The 20,484-nt window shown below is 38.8% G+C and overlaps 1 protein-coding gene across 1 annotated transcript in view; it reads right to left on the reverse strand.

The window, feature by feature from the left end:
- Positions 1–1,284: 1,284 nt before the first annotated feature.
- The window catches only part of LYRM7 (LYR motif containing 7), a 63,704-nt gene continuing 44,504 nt past the window's right edge, over positions 1,285–20,484 (reverse strand). Inside the window, exon 5 of the mRNA XM_060637886.2 lies at positions 1,285–1,497. Within this exon, the coding sequence (XP_060493869.1) occupies positions 1,481–1,497 (17 nt within the window). The 3' untranslated portion in view covers positions 1,285–1,480. The remainder of the gene's footprint in view (positions 1,498–20,484) is intronic.

Here is a 20,484-nt window from a genome sequence, read left to right on the forward strand (position 1 = left end):
GATAACAGATATATCAGCAGCAACTATAGAAACTGGAAAACAACAAATAATACTTTCAAAGTGCTGAATGGAAAGAACTGTCAGAACAGAATTCTGTCGAGTGAAACTATCATTCGCAAATGAAGGAGAAATAGACATTTCAGACAAACCGATTAACGCAGGCTGCCTCTTACAGACTCTCAGGAAAAGAACGGTCTTAATAAAAAGAAACTTGAACTAAGGCAGAGTGAGAGGCAAGAAACAATAGTGATAGTGATCACATGACTAAAAATGTTGACCTAACAAAACAGCAGCAAAAATGACCAATTTGATGTTTAAAATAGGTGATGTCCCCCTCCCTCCTCCAAAATTAGGTTACATATTTTTGAGAGCCAGATGGGCTTAATGTAAAGTTTACATGGACAAATAAACCAGAATAGTTGGGAAAATTATGATATAGGAGAGCAACGAATGGGAGCTCTCTCTACAAGACAGCCAGCCAGCCAAACACTTTTATGAAGATTACATGAGAATAATGTGGTCTGGCATCTGAATACACAGATATATCAGTAGAACAAGATAGAAAACATGAAAACTGCTGTTGTGACGTGTGTTGGAATTCAGCATAGGTGGTCTCCAATTTACAATGGTTCAATTTAAAATTTTTTGACTTTATGATGGACTTTATGAAAAATCTCCTGAGTTTCCAGGAGAAATCATACTTCAGATTTTCAATCTTGGTCTTTTCCTGGGAGAGCGATATGTAGTAGGGTAATTTGTTGTGATGCTGGGCAGGGACAGTGAGTCACAGCTTCCAGGCAACCACGTGATGATCATGAGAGTAAGGAAACGATATACCTATAAACATTGTTTTTCACTTCATTACAGTATTCAATAAATTATGACATATTCAGCACTATATTATAAAATTGGCTTCATGCTAGATGATTTTGCCCCACTGTAGGCTAATGTAAGTGTTCTGAGCACAGTTAAGATAGGCTAGGCTAAGGTATGATGCCCAGTAGGTTAGGCAGAGTACATTCATTTTCATTTTCTGGTATTTTCAACTCACAATGAGTTTATTGGGACATAACCCCATCATAAGTTAAGGAAGTTCTGTATATGACAAAGGTAGAACTTCAAGTCTTGTGGAAAAGATAGATTAGGCAAAAATCTGTTAGAGTAACTGGTAGATGTCAGGGAAAAAATAAATTTAATCTCTACCTACCTAAAACTAAAATAAAATCTAAGTGGATCAAAACCTTAAATGTAAAAAATTAAAACTATAAAATTACTGTAAGGAAATATAAAAGAATATTTATTAAAAATCTTGAAATGGGGGGCGCCTGGGTGGCTCAGTTGGTTAAGCATCTGTCTTCGGCTCAGGTCATGATCTCACGGTTTGTGAGTTCAAGCCCCGCGTCGGGCTCTGTGCTGACAGCTTGGAACCTGGAGCCTGCTCTGGATTCTGTGTCTCCCTCTCTCTCTGCTCCTCCTCCACTCACGCTCTGTCTCTCTCTGTCTCAAAAATAAATAAAACATTAAAAAAATTTTTTTTTAAATCTTGAAGTGGTTAAGACTTTTCTAAGAGTGATTAAAAAAAAACCAGAAACTGTAAAATAAAATATTGATAAACTTACCACATATAAAACCAAAAATTCCTGCACAGAAAAATAGAAACAAAAACAAAAGAAAACAAAAAAACCTCCCCCCAAATCCCATAAAAACATTGAAAGAGAAATGACAGTCTGGGAAAAAAATCTTACAATTCGTATCACAAACAAAAGAAAAAAACCAACAATTGTATAGAGAAATGGGCATACGATGTGAAATGACAGTTCACAGAGAAGGAACTATCGATGATTCTTAATATATGAAAACATACAAAAAGACTTTTGACTTGAGTCACAGTAAAAGAAATGCAACTTAAGACTCCAGTAAGATGGATTCTCTACCTATCTGATTTGTAAACAACACAAGAGTTGCTAACACACTGTTAACAAGGGTATGGAGAAATCTTCTTTCAAAATATATATTACTGGTAAAACCATAGTTGATGAAGCTGAAGGTAATCAGATATAGGTAAATCCTAGTTGCTGCTTCAAATAAACCCCACAATTTTATTTACTTAACAGAAGTGTATTTCTTGTACATGAAACAGTCCACTGGGATTTCCTAGTAGTGGGAGCAGGTGATGGGGGGAGGGATGTGTAGGGAAAGAGGTTTGATTCATGAATTCACTCAGGGATCTAGGTTGACAGTAATTCTGTCCTCTCCAACAGGTAGCTTTAAAGTTGCCCTGATATCAATATCCAGTCAACAAAAGCAGAAAGAATTTAGAGAACTGTACGTGGTAAATATCTTAGCTTGGGCTGCTTTAACAAAATACTATAGACTAGGTGACTTAAACAAAATAATTTTTTCCCTCATAGTTCTAGAAGCTGGAAGCTTGAGATCAGGGTGCCAGCATGGTGAAAGCCCTTGTCCGGGTTGCAGAAAGCTAATTTCTTGTATGCCTGAAAGAGAGCAGGCTAGGTCCTCTGTCTCTTCTTACGTGGGCATGAGTCCTGTTCATGAGGGTTCCACCTTCATGACCTAATTACCCCCAAAGGCTCCACCTCCAAATACTATTACACTGAGATTAAGGTTTAAATTTAATATATTTTTTTGAGAATTTTTAAATATTTATTTATTTTTGAGAGAGAGATAGAGCGTGAGTGGGGGAGGGGCAGAGAGAGAGGGAGACACAGAATCTGAAGCAGGCTCCAGGCTCCTAGTTGTCAGCACAGAGCCAGATGAGGGGCGTGAAATCACAAGCCGTGAGATCATGACCTGAGCCAGTCAGACACTTAACTGACTGAGCCACCCAGGCACCCCTGAAATTAGGGTTTAATTTTGGGTATTTACATTCAGTCCATAACAGTAAGCTTTTTTTTTTTTTTAATTTTCACTTGCTTAATTGAAATGTACCAAATGTCCTTTCAAATTGCAATTTAAATGGTATACATGGGTGTTATAAACTCTTTGAATAAACTTTAAAAACTGAGGTTATAGTTGCTATATAACATTACATCAGTTTCAGGTACATGATATAATGATTCAATATTTGTATATACTGTGAAATGATCACCATTTTAAGTCTAGCTACCTCCCTCATCACACAAAATTACAGATTTTCTTTTCTAGTCATGAGAACTTCTAAGACTTAATCTCTGAGCAACTTTCAAATATGCCATGCAATATTATTATTACAGTCACCATGTTGTACATTATATCCCCATGTCTTACTTATTGTATAACTGGAAATTTGTACCTCTTGACCCCTTTCACCCCACTTTTTGCCCACCCCCAACTGCCTTCCCTCTGGCAACCACCAATCTATTCTCTGTATCTATGAGTTCTATTTTGTTTGGTTTGTTCATTTTTTTTTCAAGATTCTACATACAAGTGAAATCATACAGTATTTGTGGTTCTCTTTATAACTTATTTCACTTAACATAATACCCTCAAAGTACATCTGTGCTGTCACAAATGGCAGGCTTTCATTCTTTTTATGGCTAAGAAGTGTGTGTGTGTGTGTGTGTGTACATACATATGTGTGATATGTGTGTGTGTGTTTGTGTGTGTGTGTATATATATATATATATATATATATATATATATATATCACATCTTCTTTATCCATTTGTCCATCAATAAGCACTTAGGTTATTTCCATATCTTTGTAAATAATGCTGCTATACACATAGAGGTGCACTATCTTTTTCAAATTAGTGTTTTCATTTTCTTCAGACAAATACCCAGAAGTGGAATTGCTGGATCATATGGGAGTTCTATTTTTAATTTTTTTGAGGAACTTCCATACTGTTTTCCATAGCAGCTGCACTGATTTCCATTCCTACCAACAGTTCATGACGGTTCCCTTTTCTCCACATCCTTTTCCACACAGGGTCACCAACACTTTCGGAACAGGAAGTTTTAAGGGGGCAGCCATAGGAAAGCATTGAAATGCATTTGTAGAATAATTTGCTGAAATTAAGACGTACATGCTCTGTGATGCATGCCCTTTGAGGAATTTATCCTACAGATATATACACATATATGCAAAATGATATTTATGTAAATATGCTCACTTTAATATTGTTTTTAGTAGCAAAACATTAAGCAACCTGTAGGTGTTTGTGAAATACATTATGATACATGCATGTAATGGATATTATAATAAGAATTATAAAGCCATTATATTATAACTTATTTATATGTGTAATATAAAATATATTTATAATATATTATAAATAATTATATAAATTATTATAGGAATGAGAAAGTTGTATATTTACTGATATGAAATAACCTGGAAGAAGTATTTTTGGATGAAAAAACATGTAGAACAGTATGGGTTCTATACCACCATTTACATGAGCAAAGAAAATATTATGTACACACCTTATATGCTTGTCTATGAGTATTCTGCCTCCAGATGGATATACAAGAAACTGGTACGAATGGTTGCCTGCACAGAGGAGGGGGCCTTGAAGGCAAAAGACAGAGATGGGAAAAAATCTTTCACTCTATAGCTTTTTGTAGCTTCGAAAAAAATTGTTTTTACTATGTACAGCCTAGTCAAAACACAAGATATTTAGGGGTGCCTGGGTGGCTCAGTCAGTTAAGCGTCTGACTTTGGCTTAGATCATGATCTCATGGTTTGTGAGTTTGAGCCCACATAGGGCTCTCTACTGTCTGCACAGAACCCACTTGGGATCCTGTCTCCCTCTTTCTGGCCCTCCCTTACTGGCATGTGTATTGTCTCTCTCTCTCTCTCTCTCTCTCTCTCTCTCTCTCTCTCAAATAAACATTAAAAAAAAAACCCAAGTTATTTAAAGATAAACCAAAATATAAGAGAACAATAATATGGAAGATGCTGGAAGTTAGGCAGAAACACAGTGATGAGGATTAGTTAGAAGGCAGGTAGACACAGTTTTAAAGCAGATCTTTTAAAGACATTTATGCAGGATACAAGTCCAAGTAACCACTAACAAAACAGACATAAAATGTATACTTCTGAAATAGAGTTGGGGTAAAGAAAAGTTGCGGTAAAGAAGAAAACTTCAGCAGAAGACAAAAAGGAAGAAACAAATGAAAAGCACAAAATGGGACAGGTAGTAATAATTCAAATATGTCAGAAATTGCAATGAATGTGAACTGATTAAGTCATAAGTAAAAAAAAAAAAGAAGCAGCGTCTGGGTGGCCCAGTCGGTTAAGTGTCAGACTCTTGGTTTTGGCTCAGGTCATGACCTCAGGGTTTCATGAGTTCAAGCCTTATATCTGGCTCTGAGCTGGCAGCCCGGAGCCAACGCCCGGAGCCTGCTTGGAACTCTCTCTCTCTCTCTCTTTCCCTGTCCCTCCCCCACTTGCACTGTCTCTGACTCTCTCAAAATAAATAAATAAACTTTAAAAAGTTTTTTTAAAAAAGTAAAAGAAAAGGAAACTTCAGATAGGCTCTTCAAGATTGTCCAGCCTGCCAACCAGCAGAGATGTGAGAAAAGCCATCTTAGGCCATTGACTCCCCAAGCTGGCCCAGACCAGAAGAGACCATCCAGTCAATTCACAGAATCATAATAATAATAAATGTTAAGCCACCATGTTTTGCAGCAAAAGTTAATTGGCAGAGTTGGGATTTTAAAAATCATAATAAAATATATCAACAATTTTATGCTATTAAATTGAAAAACCTTAAGAAAAGATGATTTTCTAGAAAAATATTCCAGAAACAGATTCAAAAAGAAAGAAAAATATGAATGAATATAAACCATTAATTGAAACCATTACTCTCATTTAAAGCACTAGGTTTAGAGTTTATATGAGATTAAAAAAAAGAACAAACTTCAAATAACAGTTAATTTATGATAGAATACAAAAGTAGGAAAAAGAAACAACTAATGTAACTTTAATACAGAGTTACACAAGAACAGAATGGAGAAATGAAAATGAAAGGCCAATCTTGCGGAGAAACATACATGAAAAGCCCCAAACAAAAATGTTAGCAAATGAAATCATGCATATACATTCATACACAGAAAACACACATATTTTTATATGTTTACAAATGCATCATGATCAGGGCACCTGGTGACTCAGTTGAGTGTCTGACTTTGGCTCAGGTCATGATCTCACAGTTCATGAGTTGAAGCCCCACATCGGGCTCTCTGCTGTCAGCACAGAGCCGGCTTCTGATCCTCTGTCTCCCATTCTCTCTGCCCCTCCCCTGCTTGCACTCTCTCAAAAATAAATAAAAACATTAAAAAAAAAGAAGCAAATACATCATGATCAAAAAGGTTTTACAGCAGAAATGCAAAGCACATTCAACAATAAGATATTTAACATAATTTTCTTGTTGTACTCGTTAAAAGATTTAAAAAGAAAAAGCCATTTGGGGCACCTGGGTGGCTCAGTCGGTTAAGCATCCAACTTCAGCTCAGGTCATGATCTCACAGCCTGTGGGTTTGAGTCCTGTGTCAGGCTGTGTGCTGACAGCTCAGAGCCCAGAGCCTGCTTCAGATTCTGTGTCTCCCTCTCTCTCTGCCCCTCCCCTGTTCATGCTCTGTCTCTCAATAATAAATAAATGTTAAATAAATAAATAAATAAATAAAAGAAAAAGCCATTTAATCATCTCATTTGGTACAACAAACATGAAAAAACTCTTACATGACTATGAATGGACAAAAACTTTCCTAATCTGAAGGGTACTGTGCAGGCTTTTTTGACTTTTAGCTGTCAGCTTTATTCCTGCACTTGCTTTTTCTCTTCTGTCACAGGAGGCTGGAAAGCTGACAATTCTATTTCCCTTGTTCCCTTGCTGTTGTTTGGTTAGGTTCTGCCAATGGGAGACAATGGTGAGGATTTAAAAGGTGGCAGAGGGAAAGAAGCCATTGGGTTGCCTTCTGCTCCCGGCCCTAGCAGCTGCACCAGCTGGGCCCCAGCTGCCCAGCAGTACAGCATTCCTGGGCTCTGAGAAGCACTTTCACCTTTTTGCTCCTCTGTCATTTCAACTATTTTGTAATTAGTTCTCTGTGTTAACTACCCTCTGTTTGACATTCCTAAAATGGTTTCTATTTTTCAAACTGGTTAATAAGTGATATAAGTATCCATCAGCCTGCAACAAACATCATTAATAGTGGTGAAACTTTAAGAGATTTTCCTGTGAAGACAAGAATAGGACAAAGATGCCTGCCCTTACCGCTTTCCAAGGAATATTGCACAGGAAGCCTTAGTCCAAGCAACAGGATAATTAAAAGGAAATGAATTATAAGGAGTTAAAAGAAGGTAAGAGAATTGTCAATAAAAAAAAAAAAAAAGGGATGCTTGTCAACACTTCTTGGTGCTATATTACACCAAAATCAATTGCATGTTTATAAATGCTATCTGAAGGATTTTTCAGAGAGGGCTCTCTGGTGTCTTTGTATAAGGGAAACTGATCTTAAAGGATCAGGGCCCTGCCCTTATGACCTCATTCAACTTCAATTACTTCCTTTGAGTGCCCTCTCTAAATACAGCTGCACAAGGCTTAGGGCCTCAGTATGAATTTGTGGGGGTGGGGGGTGGGGTGGGGCAGGGACACAGTCTGTAACAAGAACGTACACCCTGAAAGAAGGTGAGAAGCTAGGCTGCCTGTGTTTGCACTCAGAAAAACTGAGGTATCCTTAATTACTTTTAGGTCAAATGTCTTTTATTAAAGAGAATAGAGCCTTTGAATAACTCAGATGAAGGGCGTAAGTCTCACAGAAAACAGAGACTGAAGCCAAAATTCCAATGGATTTCATGGGAACCAGAAAGCCACCAGGGACCAAGGCTGCTCTATGTTTATAGTCTGTGGGGCTGATTCTTTATATGGTGCTGCAGGTTGGGCAGACAATGAAAGATAGGTCTCATACAGTTACTAAGCATGAAGTTAAGTTGTGCACCTCTAACAAAATATTCCGTTCCTTCATGCGTTTACTATGTATATCCATACCTTTACTTAAACTTAGCAAGAAAACTTAATGTAGATTGAAACATAAAAGTCCAAAATAAAATTAAATTCCATAAATTAATGTTTAATCTAGTTTTATAAAACAAATGTACCCAACCTGACACTGAGTCATGAGCTACCAAATATAGAAGTTACATTTTATAACTATAAAGCCCTACTTCTTTGTAAGACCACATCTGGTAAAGGGAGTGTTATTATCACTATTTTTTTAAAATTGTAATTCCAGTGTAGTTAACATGCAGTGTTGTATTCACTTCAGGTGTACAATATAGTGTTTCAACACTTCTGTATGTTACTCAGTGTTAATCCTCTTCACCTATTTCTCCCATCTTCCCACCCACCTCCCCTCTGGTAACCATTTGTTTGTTCTCTATAGTTAAGAGTCTGTTTTCTGGTTTCTCTCTCTTTTTTTCCCCCTTTGTTCATTTATTCTGTTTCTCAAATTCCCCATATAAGTGAAATCATATGTTATTTGTCTTTCTCTGACTGGCTTATTTCACTTAGCTGAGGGGACACCACGGCTCTACTCTGAACTGTCACCCTGGGCTCCACCTAAGTCACTGTTCACACAGCAGCCACTGCTTTACATTGCATGCCTGTTGTGCCTGTCACGCTGCTTCACCTGGGCCCCCACTCCTTTCCCCTCAGGCTGATGCTTATACTGGTGCTGCTGCCCTAGGTGCCCCTCTTGGTCCCTCCACGTGGGCTGGGGCTGCCCCAGATGCTGTCACTCTCCCTGGATGCTCCTTCTCCGTGCTCTGCCGCTCTGACCTACCCCATTGTTGCACCTTCTCCTTCAGCTCCTGCTTCTACCATGGTTGTCCTCTCTGGCCGGTCAGCATGAGTCACCATCACCCCCACTCTGCCCCAGGCTGCTAGTGCTCACCTTTCATTTCTAAAATAGGTAGGGAAACAGTTTCCTCTTCTGTATTCTTCCTCCTGTAGAATCCCACATCAGGACTTCTTGGGGCCTGAGATGTTACATAGTTTAAGGACTCTTTACCATTATTCACACGCTTCTCTGTCCTCATACATCCTCCACACTGGTGACTGGGATGGCAATAGAGCGTGTATAAGTGGAAGTTGTGTCCTACGCATTGCACTGCACCCAGAAATCCTCTTGAAATGGCAGCCCTTATTACTTAGTTTAGTTTATGACGCTAGGCTTCCTTCCTTGATATTGTGCCATACTTCTTCCAGGAGTTGCATAATCCACTTTTCTTTTATCCAGTTTTCCACTCAGTTTGAACTCCATTCATGAACACAGTTCAAATACATGTCCTCGAAGATGCATTAGCTTGTGGCTCCACCAGTGAATGCAAAGAGATCCAGTGGTAGCTGTGGGCCGTACCCCACACTAAAATATGGAGGGTGGCTATGCCACTACCGGATTTAAAAAATTCTCCTTTGGCTTTATCATAGAGAAACAAGTCTTCTATAATATCAACTATTTGTCAAATACATATATTATAAAGATGCTTCCAGTCTGGAATAAAACAAGGATCTTTACCCTCAAGCGGCTTACATTTTAGTGAGAATACAGACAATAAATAACAAATATTTATAAGTATATCCCATATTAGCAGAGGACGACTGCAGAAAAAAAGAGAACGGTATAATAGCATTAGGATAGTCAGAAGTGCCAGTGGTATATGTATATGTGTTGAACCAGTGTGTGTGCATCCATGCGAGGGCACAGCTGCAGTAGTAAACCAGGCAGTTAGGGCAAGTCTCGTCGAGAATGGTGTGTCACTCAGGGAAGACGGGGAGAAACAGAGGAAGTTAGCTAAGGGAAAGAACATTTCAGTCAGATGGCATAGCCAGAGCAAGAGCGTGTATGGAGTGATGGAGTAATAGCAAGGAGGCTAGTGGGTGAAAAGGAGAGTAGAAAGAGATAAAGTCAGAGAGATAATGGGATACCAGATTAAGTAGGACCTTGTAGTAAGAGTTTTGCTCTTACTTTTGTTGTTATAAGAGTTGCTCTTACTCTATTTGTTGTAAGAGTTTTGCTTCTTTGCTGAGTAAAATGGAAAGTTATTTGAGGATTTTGAAGAAACGACATGGTCTGTCCTACATTTTTAAAGCTCATTCTGGCTACTAACATGGGGTTTAGGTTATAGGAAGAGACACAGTGAGGAGGTTACAGGGTTAGTCCAGGTGAGAGAGGACAGTGGCTTAAATCAGGGCCGTCACCAAGGAGGTAGTGAGTAGTTTGATTCTGCAAATATTAGAAGGGAGAGCCAAATAGGAATTCTTGACAAATTGGATGGGAGAGATACACAACATTCAAAGCTAACTCTAAGATTTTTTTTTTAAAGCTGTTCTTTTTTTAAGTTTGTTTGTTTGTTTATCTTAAGGATAAATAAATAAATGAATAAAGATTTAGAATCCTAAGCAGACTCCACACTGTCAGTGCCCAGCCTGACCCAGGGCTCAAACTCAGAAACCATGAGATCGTGGCCCGAGTTGAAATCAAGAGTTGGATGCTTAACCAACTGAGCCACCCAGGCGCCCCTAACTCCAAGATTTTTGACCTGAGCAGATGGAAGGACAGAGTTGTCCAGGATGTCAAGATGCCAGGATGGAGAAGGCTCCAGATGGGCCAGGTTTGAATAGTGTGATCTGGAGCTCCATCTGAGACCTGTAAAGTTTGAGATTCCTATTAGATATTCAAATGGAGATACTGAATAGGCAGTTAGATATGTAAGTCAGGAATTCAAGAGAAAGATCGAAGCTAGAGAGATACATTTGGGAGTTGTCAGATTAGAAGAGACATTTTTAGCCCAGAGAACAGATGAGATCATCAGCGGAGTGAATGTGGACAGAAAAGAAGAAAGGACCCATGATTGATCCTGAGGCATACTCTAACACTAAGGGGTTAGAGAGGGAAGAGGCTAGGTTAGCCAGAGGCTGAGAAGAAATAGCCATGGAGGAAGGAGGAAAACCAAGAGTGTGGGGTCCTGGAAGAAAAGTGAAGAAAGTACATCAAAGAGGAAGGAATGATCAGTGTCATAAATGCTGCTAGTCAGGTAAGACGAGGACTGAGAATTGATGATTGGAATGATCAAATGAGGTCATTTGATGGCCTTAACACAAAGAAATGTGGTGCATCAGTGTGGGCAAAAGCCTATCGGAGTAGATTCAAGGAAGTGGGAAGGAAAAAACTGGAGAAAGAATTTACAGATAGCCATTAAGAAATTTAACTGTAAAGAAAATGGGCAGTAGATGGAGGGAAAGTAAGTCAAAAGAAGGTTTTTGTTCATTCTACTGAAGATGATAGAAATAATAGCATGCTTGTAGGCTGATGGAGAGGATTTAGTGGAGCGGGAAGAAAAGATAACATGAGCCACGGAGCAGGAATGACTGGAGAGATGTCTGTTACTGGGAGAGAGGGGATAAGATCTAGATAAGATCAGAAAAGATCGGACTGCCTGTAAACAGAACAAGAAGAGTTCATCTACCGTAACAAGCCGTTTTGGGGGAGTTTTTGTTTTATGTAGAAAATTGAATTTTTTAATCTGACTTATAATATTGATCACAAGAAAGCAAAATGTTTGTCAGATCAATGGAAAGTTACCTGTCCAAGTTGGCAGTTGTGCCCCCAGACATCCTTCTGCCAGTACTCATCCTGCAGACACATGTCTAGTCCCAATAGTGCAGTCCATGCCCCAGACATATTTGGGGAAGGCCAAAGAAGGCCAAAGACCATTTTTCTTTCTTTTTATTAAAAAAATATTTTTTTAAATGTTTTTATTTATTTTTGAGACAGAGAGAGACAGAGAATGAGCAGGGGAGGGGCAGACAGAGAGGGAGCCACAGAATCCGAAGCAGGCTCCAGGCTCTGAGCTGTCAGCACAGAGCCTGATGCGGGGCTCGAACTCATGGACTGCGAGATCATGACCTGAGCTGAAGTTGGACGCTTAACCGACTGAGCCACCCAGCCGCCCCCACCAAAGACCATTTTTCTAATGGTCATTGACATTCAGTTCTGGGGTGAAGATGCTCCAGGTTAGATTAAAACATCAGGATGAAAGAAAGAATTGCATTTTACAATCAATTGCGTTCCATTTAGGACTACAAAGGAAGAAGAAACAATTTTCTATTTTAAGGAAGTGGATAGGGTGATGATGAGTCGAGTAAATTAGCTAAGAAACAGTGCTAGGAAGAAGGAGAGAAGATAATATGCTATTTAAAAAAAAATTGGATGGGGTGACGATGATTTAATTATGTTAGCAGTAGCTAAGAAATGAGTTAGCGCTATTGTACCTTTAAGGGGGGGCTGGTCTGGAGACTTGAATATGGGACAGATCTGGAAGCTTGGCAGCAAGCAGAGTAAGAAGCAAAGACTTCTTTGGTAGAAAATGATATTGTCATTTGTATCTGTCTTTCTGAGGGAATCACTGGGCATGGTATTGAGAAATTAAAGGTGCCACGTCCCACATTCATGTCCTCCTCCTGTGTCCATGCCAGCCCACATGTCACTTTGTTAAAGAAGACTGCTGATATAAAGCAGATGGACAAGAAGCAGATAGTGTGTCATCTCAGGCCAAAATGGGACTGGAGGGTACTCATCTGCAACAGACACACAGTAGAAATGCAAAGGCAAATTCAGTAATGTGTGGGTCTTCATCTCCATTCATTTTGTTTCTTTTATGTGTCGTTTAGAAATAGCTCTGGTTTCTTTTGATTCAGTGTCATTATCAGATAATGCAAATAATAGATGGCATATTAAGAATTTCCAACGTGCCGGGCACTGTTCTAAGTAGTTACAATGGGGTTTTTTTTTTTTAATATTTTATTTATTTTTTTAAAGTAGAGTCCACACCCAACATGGGGCTAGAACTCATGATCCCCCCAAAAAAGAGTTGCATGCTTCACCGACTGAGCCAGCCAGGCATGCCCTCAGTAGTTAAAATGTATTAATTAATCTGAAGTAGGGACTATTATTTTCCCTTTACAGACGAGGAAGCTGAGACACAGAGAGGTTAGACAACCTGAACCTCCACACAAAATTAGTGGCAAAGCTGTGTTCCTGCCTCATCTGGAATCTCAGGACTTAGGGACTTTTGGATTGCTAAGCACTTCTTATTCTATTTGTGGAAAATCTGTTTCATCTTTGCGTTATGAGATTCTATCCCAAATATGAAAATTGAGCAGAAATTTCTCATCTTCATAGACATATTAAGGTAGAAAAACTCAGTTACTCTTTCCCGGAGCATTCATCCACATGAGCATTATGCAATGATGAATCAGAGCTGTTTGAAAGGTTTGGGGAGTGATATATTATTCATATTACTAACTGCCTTATCACACTAAAATGGTAACTTACACAATGTTTATTTTGAATATTATTCAGGTAGAATTTAGTTATTTAAATCATTTCTGACTTCATGTATATATATGAATCAATGATAACTTGCAATGTTCTTTTCAATAACAATTTTTAACAACTAATAAAATATTAAATTTACACAATTCGCTTATGGAAAAGAGCTGATGGGTAGTGTGAAAAAAGAGGGCTGCAAATAGAGGGAAAAAAGGTGTGAAAAAAAATTTATTTGTATAAGTTAACAGAATCATTTTCCTCTTTCCTTTAGAGATTGTTTGTAGAGGAGGATAAATGAAACAAAGAAGTCAGAAGATACTCTGTAAGGCATGAAGCTTCTCCATACTGTAATAGAAATAGTCCCTGAGACCTCCATTCCATCCTCTGGAAAAACACAGTGAGTATTCTGGGGTTGCTTGTTTTTTGTTTGTTTTGGGTTTCTTCTTTTTCCTCATAGTGTTCTCACACAAGAGAATCCCATTACATTTTAAACTCTGAGGGTGAGGTCACATTTCTTGCTCCTTCTGTATTTTGCCTAGTATCTAGTGCTATGCTTTGCTTAGTGAAGGTTGTTAATCAATATTGATTTAGCTGGGTGTGATGGTTAATTTTATGTGTCAACTTCACTGGGCTAAAGGATGTTGGTAAAACATTATTTCTGGAGAACTAGGAAATCTCAGCTGGTAAAACATTATTTCTGGATGTATCTGTAAGTGTGTCTCTGGAAGAGATTAGGATTTGAACAGTAGACTGAATAAAGATCTCCTTTAGCAATGTGGGTGGGCATCATCCAATGCAATGAGGGCATGAATAGAACAAAAGGTAGAGGAAGGATGAATTCACTCTTTGTTTGAGCTGAGACATCCACCTTTACTGGTTGTCAGATATTGGCACTCTGACTCCTTAGGCTTTTAGACTTAGATCAGGACGGACACCGTTGGGATCCCCAAATGCCATCCTATTCCCAGGTCTTTGGATTGGACTGAAGGACACTACTGGCCTTCCTGATCCTCCAGTTTGGAGATGGTAGCTGGTGATTAGCCTCCATAACAGATACTGCTTCTGTTTCTCTGGAGAACCCTAATACGTGGGGAGATAGGATGGATGACCAGATATTTAGCCTCAGATGAGGTACTCTTGGAAACATTTTGGCCTTGGAGACACACGAACAAGTCTGTATAACTTGGGAGATTAGAGCTGAATATACACACACACACCCATAATGTAGAACTGCGCCCTAGTAATTAGGCCATAGCACGTGTTTCACAAAAATACCACTTGATGAATGGCTCATCCTGAGCAAAATTCCAGTAATAGTTCTGCCCTGATTTGCTTTGTGATCTTAAATAATTTATTACCTTCTGTCATTCTACCTCATTTTCTACATCTATAATAGGATATTCTATCAAGGTGCCACAGAATCACATTAGCTAAAATGTGCTGTTGCAGATGGAAATAGGTGTTATGTGCTGCCTGCTTGGAAATCTTTTCTGAGAAAAAAAGTAAAAGTATTTTTAAAATAGGGCTATTCCTAAAACAAATGACATAATTAAATGCAAGTGTATGAGCAGCAAGAACATTATGTACTGACAGTTTACACTTACAGAAATTCAATACTTCTAAGTAATTCCTATATCAACTATTACTCAGGCATATTGACATAAAATATAGAGGAATTAGAGTGGTCACAAGCAGAAATAATCAAAACCTTATTCCAATAGATACCTACATTACAGTTACTGTGGCAACCCACAACTTTTCTTTTCCTGCATTGTGTGTATCAGAGCCACATGATGTTCTGGCAAACGACATTTTAGCAGCCCAGGATCCAAGTACAAAAGTTAATGACCCATCTCAGTTCAGTCTTACTTGTTCATTATTGTGGAGGGAAGTAATAAAGTGCTATAGTTCCTGGAAAAAATGGCCAGACTTTATTTTTAGTGCAAACAGAATTTTATTCTTCTGAAAAGGATACTGAGGTAAATGGTAATTAATTATTTTTTAAAAGATTTTATTTTTAAGTAATCTTTACCCCAATGTGGGGCTTAAACTCACAACCTTAAGATCAAGAGTCGCATGCTCTACTGACTGAGCCAACCAGGTGCCCCGGTAGTTGATAGTTTTTAAATCTTGAAATATAACAGAATTGTGGGCTTTACTTACTTGTTTAATTTATACCATTAACAGGAACAAAATTTTTTTTTGTGTTTCATATAAGTGTTGTGTTCAAGTAACTATGCTAAGATCACAGGGAGGGGGTAATGATTTAATGTAAACTGCATGGTTTTTTTTTTTTTTTCACTTTCTTTTTAAGTGAAAATCTTTATTGTTAGCATAATATACATGTATACAAAAAAAGCACAAAAATTCCAAGTGCGTAAGCTCAATGAATTTTCACAAAGTAAACACTGTGCAATCCCCCACTTTAATCAAAATACCGAGCATTAGCAATACTTTAATAGCTTGTTTCCAGTTTGGGCTAAAATATTAGTAACCATATTTGTATGTCTTTGGTAAACATAGTTCCATAACTCAGAGTACAAACGTTGGGTCATAGGATATGCATATGTCCAGCTTTAGTAAACACTGACAAACAGGATTCCGAAGTTGGTCCAATTTGCACTGTGGTCAGCAACATATGAAAGCTCCAGATGCTCCACATCCTTGTCAACTCTTGTTATTATCTGTTATTTACATTTTAGTCATTCTGGTGGGCATGTAGTGATATTGCCTTCCCCTTGTATTTTCCATTTCCATGATGAGTAATATAGTTGAATACCTTTTTTTCAGGTTAATTGACTAATTACAATCCCCTTTTGGAGATGTGGAGAATCTATTCAAGTCTTATGCCCATTTTTCTAATGTTATATCTTTTGTATACTGATTTGGAGGAATTCTTTACACATTCTGGATGTGAATCAGATATATGTACTGCAAATATCTTCTTTCACTCTGTAATCTGCCTATTCGTTTTCTTAATGTGTTTTTGGCAAAGAGGTTCTTAAGTTTAACGTAGCCCAAATGATCATTTTTCCCCTTATGATTGATATTTGTGTCCAAGAAATTCTTGCGTACCCCAAAGTCATAAAGATATTCTATTTTTCCTTTAAAAACTTTGTTTTCTCTTTTATGTTTATATCTACACAACATTTCGAGTGGATTTTTTAGTATGGTGTGAGATATGGTCCAATAGTTTTTTTCTATTAATATCCTATTCACCCACTACCATTTATTGAGAAGAACATATTTTCTCAATCATACTTCTGACACAGGCCTATATGAGAAGGCACATTCAGGAAACATAAGTCTTTAAAAGAACTGTATATAATTGTGTGAATAATTTGGAATGCTCTGGATTGCCAATACAGATAATATGAGAAAATTAATTTATCTTTAGACTTGGGTTGGCAAATTGTTTATGTAAAGAACAAGATAGTAGGGGCACTTGGCTGACTCAGTCAGTAGAGCAAGCAATTCTTGATCTTCGGGTCATCAGGTCAAGCCCCATGTTAGGTGTAGAAATTACATGAAAAACAAAATAAGCTTGTAAATATTGTTTTAGACTTTCTGGGTCATATAATTTCTGTCCCAACTACTCACTGTTCCTACAGTGTGCTGCTATAGCAAAAAAAAAAAAAAAAAAAAAAAAAAAATATATATATATATATATATATATTTTTTTTTTTTATATAGCTACAGACAACATGTAAATGAATGGGCCTGGTAGTATTCCAGTCAAACTTTATTTACAAAACTAGGTGGAGGGCTAGATTTGGCCTGATGGCCATAGTTTGCCAACTCATACTCTAGATGGTAACCAAATTACCAAATAATTATGTAATTTTTCTATTTCCTTGTATCAGTGAAAACCTGATATAGGAATAGACCTTTGGCAGACAGATGGCCTGATCCTGCTTCGGGGTTGTTCACAGTAGTTGATATTGATTCACCCAGTCTGAGCTACCCCTTAGGTGTTTCATGAGTATTTAAGATAAGACTGAGTGAATCAGTATCAACTTCTCCAGTGAATCTTCCCTATGCAGTCATTTAGTGAGTGTTTTCAGAAAGGTTTGGAAGGATTAATGTGGTATAAAGTTCCCTAATATGAGAGGAAATGGAATTATTGAGGACCTAATTGAATCATGCCCCAAGTCAGGTCATTTCATTGGCAGTTTGGGGGACCCGAAGATCAGGGAAGTTTGCACACAGTACTGTTTTAGTGCAAATGAATTGTGTCCTCTACCTAAAGACTGTATCCTCACCCCACGTCTATAGCCCCTTTCTGTCAATCACTTCACAAACTCTTAATGACAGCTACACTCCTGGTTATAGAATATAACCTTCATTGTAAATAAATATCAGAAATTGGTTTAAGCCACACACCAATCACGAATCAAGAAAAAACATCTTAGGGGCACCTGGGTGGCTCAGTTGGTTAAGTGCTGACAGCTCAGAGCCTGGAGCCTGCTTCAGATTCTGTGTCTCCCTCTCTCTTTCTCTGCCTCTCCCCAGCTCACATTCTGTCTCTCTTTCCTTCAAAAATATATAAACATTTTTAAAAATTAAAAAAGAAAAAACATCTTTAGTCCAGGTGTTTTAAACATTCACATTCCTCTTCTGAAAACATTCTTTTTGCATTTCTTGATATTTTATTACCAGGTAAACACTGTCAGTTTTGTATGGGTCTAAATAGAACAGTGAAGTTGTCAATGCATTTTGCTCAGAGAATTAGGTTTCGATCTCCCTCATTGAATTGTCAAATTCCCATTCACAATTTGTGTATTTTAATTAACTACCATACTTTTTATAAGTTTACTTATTTATTTTGAGAGAGAGAGAACATAAGTGGGGGGAGAGGGAGAGAGAGAGTCCTAAGCCATGATGCAGGTCTTGAACTCATAAACCATGAGATCATGACCTGAACCGAAGTTGGACGCTTAACCAGCTGAGCCACCCAGGCTCCCCAACCACCATAATTGTTAAATGACAGTTTAAAGCATCATTTAAGAATCAGTGGAAAGTGAATCAAATTTCACTTAGGTAATTGCTTAATCAAATCATAGGATTTTAGTGTCAACAGCAGTGTACAAGTTGGCTGTCATGGAACACTGTCCTAAATATTTTCTGGAGACTTCTCTCTCCACCAGGTTCCTCACTTAGCCACAGTTATTTGAATCAGAGGTTGTTTCCTTCATACAAATAAGGCCAACAAGCACTGTTCTCAGACAATCTGGAACTCAGACCAAGGGATTTTAGCCTGGGTGTGGCTACTCTCTTGAATACAGGAAACGAAAACAGAAGAGCTGCTATTTTATTATCTCCCTCGTGTGAACTGAAAAACAGTGACTGCAGCAGTAGGAAAGAATGAAGTAGGTGCAGAGGCTGGGGTGGAGGGCATCCCTGGATCACCTAAAGCACTCCAGTCTGCTCCTATAGCTCAGCTTCAATCCAGCTTCTATGAGATGCAGATTTATTCATTAAACCTATTGCCTCCTCTCTTTCTCTCTTTTCTCTCAAGCTAGGTAAAGGGGGTTTCTGTTAATCACAACTAAAATATTTCTTTATTTTTATTTTTGAGACTGTGAGAGAGAGAGAACAAGCTAGCGAGTACAGGGGAGAGTGGGAGAGAGGAAGAGTGACAGAATCCCAAGTAGGCTCCACACTCAGCACTAACCCAATGCAGGGCTTGATCCCAGATCATGACTCGAGCCATAAATCAAGAGTCAATATGCAGGGCTCGAACTCATGGACCACGAGATCATGACCTGAGTCAAAGTCGGATGCTTAACTGACTGAGCCATCCAGGTGTCCCCACAACTAAAATATTTCTAATAATCTAGCCCACACATCTCATTGTATAGGAAAAGAAACACAAGTCCAGGGATGATAAATGATTTACTCAAAGATCCCATTTTCAGTGACAGAGCTGTGACTAGAACCCAGTCTCCTCCCACTTTGGTAGGTTTTTCTTCAGGTGATCCTAGATAGACATTTACTGAATGAATGAATGAATGAATAAATGACTCCATGAATGAATTCACCTTGAATCTCAGCATGTGATTAGCTCTTTTCTAGTGGGTTTGCTCTCTTCTTTTGGTCAGAATAGGTAACAAACGGTCTCTGGGATACTTACTTCCCAGAAGGGAAAACGCTCAGCTTTAGAGTTGTGCTTTTCCTGCTCAAGAAGTATGAGCTAATTATGGAAAGGCCTTATTTGGTATAGCAGATTCTGTGCACTGACCAGATGTCTCCTTCAGAAGGAGTCATTCATTTCTCTAGCTCCTGGGAGTGCTGACTGCTGAGGGTTCACAACTATTGCTCTTGCTAGTTGTCCGATTGAAGGGAATTGCCTCAGTCAGGTTATGCCTCTTCACCGGGATCTGCCTGTCCTCAATGACTGCTGATGCCAGGAAAGGCAAGTCCGGTCCCCTTGCCTCAGCTCAGCACAATTCTGAAGGCCAGTTCATCTCCTGGCCTCCTTTGCAGCTGTGTGCTAATTCCACAGCTCTCTCCGTCAAGTCTGCCATACTCCCTCAAAGGGGTTATTCCTGAGAACACTCCTTAACTTAAATCTCCTTGGAGCGCCTGGGTGGCTCAGTCGGTTGAGCATCCGACTTCAGCTCAGGTCACCATCTCGCGGTCCGTGAGTTCCAGCCCCGCGTCAGGCTCTGGGCTGATGACTCAGAGCCTGGAGCCTGCTTCCGATTGTGGGTCTCCCTCTCTCTCTGCCCCTCCCCCGTTCATGCTCTGTCTCTCTCTGTCTCAAAAATAAATAAATGTTAAAAAATCTCCTACATGCATAGTCTGTTTCTCTGGGAATCTTATCTATGACAGTAGTACCTTCACTGTTACCAGAGCAAAATATAAGAGGATGAAAAATGCTACATAAAGCGATTTGTGGCAGAAAGCTTAAGATCTCACAAAGTTGTCCTCTCTTAGAAACAAAATCCTGGGGTGCCTGGGTGGCTCCGTCAGTTAAGCGACCTACTTCAGCTCAGGTCATAATCTCGTGGTTTGTGAGTTCAAGCCCTGCATCTGGCTTTGTGCTGACAGCTCGGAGCCTGGAGCCTGCTTCCGATTCTGTCTCCCTGTCTCTGCCCCTCCCCCACTCATGCGCGCGCGCTCTCTCTCCGTCAAAAATAAAAATAA

This window comes from Panthera onca, chromosome A1, assembly GCF_046562875.1.
Source record: "Panthera onca isolate mPanOnc1 chromosome A1, mPanOnc1 haplotype 2, whole genome shotgun sequence".
Taxonomy (NCBI): Eukaryota; Metazoa; Chordata; class Mammalia; order Carnivora; family Felidae; genus Panthera; species Panthera onca.